This window comes from Lytechinus pictus, chromosome 9 (assembly GCF_037042905.1).
Source record: "Lytechinus pictus isolate F3 Inbred chromosome 9, Lp3.0, whole genome shotgun sequence".
Taxonomy (NCBI): Eukaryota; Metazoa; Echinodermata; class Echinoidea; order Temnopleuroida; family Toxopneustidae; genus Lytechinus; species Lytechinus pictus.
This window is the reverse complement of record NC_087253.1, coordinates 22,301,549-22,304,943: the sequence shown is the minus strand read 5'-3', so window position 1 is coordinate 22,304,943 and position 3,395 is coordinate 22,301,549. Positions and strand designations below refer to the sequence as shown.

The 3,395-nt window shown below is 40.4% G+C and overlaps 1 protein-coding gene across 1 annotated transcript; it reads left to right on the top strand.

The window, feature by feature from the left end:
- Nucleotides 1–2,126: 2,126 nt before the first annotated feature.
- Nucleotides 2,127–3,157, top strand: LOC135155442 (uncharacterized protein K02A2.6-like). The gene is made up of 2 exons (XM_064104406.1): nucleotides 2,127–2,394; nucleotides 2,529–3,157. The coding sequence occupies exons 1-2, from the start codon at nucleotides 2,127–2,129 to the stop codon at nucleotides 3,155–3,157; spliced, it is 897 nt and encodes a 298-aa protein (XP_063960476.1).
- The last annotated feature ends 238 nt before the right edge of the window (nucleotides 3,158–3,395 follow it).

Here is a 3,395-nt window from a genome sequence, read left to right as displayed (position 1 = left end):
AGGAAAGACTACCCTAAACTTCTATGTTATTCAACATTTAGAAGAATTAATTTTGGGATTTTAATTTAGAAGATTGTTTAAATGTTTTATACAACCGGGTCTGGAGAAAAAAGACTGTGACTTTGCGCTATATGAACACATTACTATAGGGTTTTAGTTTAGAACAGATTCCTTTAAATTTATAACATTTGTGGGTAATGTCATTATTACATTTGTGGGCGATCAAAAATTATTATATTTGTGGGTAAAGTGCATTGTCACATTTGTGGGTGAAATTATTACATTTGTGGGCAAAGGGTTTTAATTTTTAGTTTTAAGTAACCGGGTCTGGAGAAAAGACGTTGAATTAACCGGGTCTGAATTTTTTTTTTGCACTTTTGTGCTATATGAACGCATTACTATAGGGTTTTAGTTTTTAGTTACCAGGTCTGGAGAAAAGTCTATGCATGATTCTCAATTTACTCTAGCGCATACATGTATATTCACAATACGCACCGTATAAGTTAAAACAACAACAAAGACATTCATTCCAGCAGTTTTAATTAACTGGGTCTGGAGTAAAGACTAAGCTCGATTCTCATTCTTATTCCGCTGGAATATCATTATTGTATCTTAGTTTGGACTTACAATGTAAATTATAATTTTTAAAATAACCAGGTCTGGAAAAAAGACTTTGGACTTATATTATAATTTTTGAAACAACCGGGTCTGGAAAAAAGACTTTGGACATTTGTGCTATATGAACGTATTACTATAGGATTTTAGTTTAGAACGGATTCGCTAAAAATCCCTTCAAATTTATTACATTTGTGGGTAAAGTCATTAATACATTTGTGGGCGATCAAAAATTATTACATTTGTGGGTAAAGTGCATTATTACATTTGTGGGTGAAATTATTACATTTGTGGGTAAAGTGTTATTACATTTGTGGGCGTTATTAAATTTGTGGGCGATTATTACATTTGTGGGTGTAACACTCCCCCCACCCCCGGTTCCGCAGCCCCTGCAAGGTGGACACCAGGCTGATAATTTCAAAATGGACCATAATTAGCAATTATCTTTCAATCTAAGAGTACATGTACCTTGGACATTTTGGCATAATTTCCCCCAATTTCACATATATTTTTATGATCGGTAAAATACCCTTTTCACTCATCCAGGGTTGATAGGTCAACATTTTTCTGACTAAGATATTGTATTGCCTTTGAAAAAATTATTACATGCTCTTACGAATGTGCAAGCATGGTGTCTAATTTGGTCAACCCCCCCCCCCCCCTCACCCGCCGACTGGAGTAGCAATAACAGATATAGGTTAGGAATAATGCAATTGTAAGAGTGACCAGTGAGTGCTCTTATAGGAGCTTACCAATAAATATCTTTGCTCCTTCTAAAATTGTTGTTAGCTCTGGCATACAGATGGGGGGGGGGGGGCTTGCCCCCCAAAAAAAATGTCGAAGTTTTTGCTCGCTCACAAATTTTTTGAAATTAATTTTACCAGATACGCCATATCAAGCCCCCTTAAAATTTTTGGTTCATTATTCAACTGGTTTTTAGTAAAAAAAAAGTGTACCAGAGGTGGGCCCAGGACTTCATCAATCATGGGGTGCAGAAATTAAAAGTCCCCCCCCCCAAAAAAAAAGATAAAATCAATCGAAAATAAAAATGAAAAAGAAAAAAATGTAAAATAGTTAACCAAAAGCCAGTCGCATATGCCTCAAAAGCCTTCACGGACTGTGAAAAAAGGTATGCCCAAATCGAGAAGGAATTGGCAGCAGTAGTCTACGGGGTAGAAAAGTCCCATCAGTATGTTTTCATGAGGAAGTTTGAGATAGAGTCTGATCACAAACCCTTGGAGACCATCATGAAAAAGCCTCTAGCGGACACCCCACCGCGTCATCAAAGGATGCTTTTGAAGCTACAAAAGTATGATTGCAAGCTAACCTACAAAAGAGGGAAAGAGATGTACATCGCAGATGCAATGAGCAGAGACTTTATCCCAAAGAGTGAAGTCGATGAGGAAAGCCAGGACATAGCAGTCTGCATGGTGGATAATCTACCAATGTCTGCAGCTAGACGAGATGAGTAAAAGAAACAAACACAAGCTGATCCTGTGCTCAGGAAGCTGATGGAGAGTGTTAAGGAAGGCTGGCCTGAGATGAAACAGGATGCAGACAAAGAAATTAGACAGTACTGGCAGTACAGGGATAAGATCACTACAGAAGGTGGCCTACTCTTAAAACTACAGAAGGTGATCATTCCTAGCTCAATGAGAAAACTGATGCTGGAGAAACTCCACCAGAGCCACCATGGAGTGGAAAAGACCAAGAGATTGGCCAGAGATGTGCTGTTCTGGCCAGGCATGAACGCTGATATAGCAGAGCTGCTTGAAAGATGTGACATTTGCAGCAGACATATAGCCAGCAACCAAAAGGAGCCTATGCATGGTCATGACTTACCTGGGAGACCATGGCAAAACATTGGAAGTGATCTGTTTGAGTTTGATGGTCTACTTACCTGATCTTGGTAGACTATTACTCAAACTACTTTGAAATCAACAAGCTGACAAGTACCTCCAGCAGAGCAGTCATAGCTATATGTAAACAGCAGTTTGCACGGCATGGTGTCCCAGATGAAGTGATTACAGACAATGGACCCCAATATGCCAGTGCAGAATTCCACCAATTCTGTGTCGAATATGGAGTGACACACAAGACATCCTCTCCCAGATATCCACAGAGTAATGGGAAATCAGAAAAAGCTGTGCAGCTAGCTAAAAATCTCTTAAAGAAGTCAGCAGATGATGGTCAAGATGTTCATCCTGCTCTTCTGGCATACAGAAACACGCCAGGAGACGGCCTTCCCTCGCCTGCACAGATGCTGATAGGCAGAAGGACGAAGACAACTATTCCTACATCAGGGAGACTCTTGCAGCCCAGCCCTGTAAGCCGAGAGGACATCATGGACAGAAAGAAAGAGCTGCAAAGACGTCAAAAGCGGTTCTATGACAAGGGCACAAAAGACCCTTCTGTGCTCGAACCTGGTGATATGGTGACATACCAAGACGGCAAAGTATGGCGACCAGCTGTTGTCATAAAAAAAGATGAATCACCCCGCTCATACATCATTGAAGGAGAAGGAGGAGTGCATTATCGATGAAATAGACGCCATCTCCAGAAGAGACCTGGATGCCAACAAGGTCGGTACTATGATGACCTGGAGGAAGTGGACACCTCTGACAACTCTAACATAGCGACATCTCAGAGATCATCTAGCGAAGATAATACTCAACGTGAACATCGCTACCCGCAAAGAAAGCGAAGACGCCCTGTTAGGTTAGATCTATAGCTGTACGTGTTTATAGGGGCAGAAAAATCCCCTTCGTACAGACAGGATA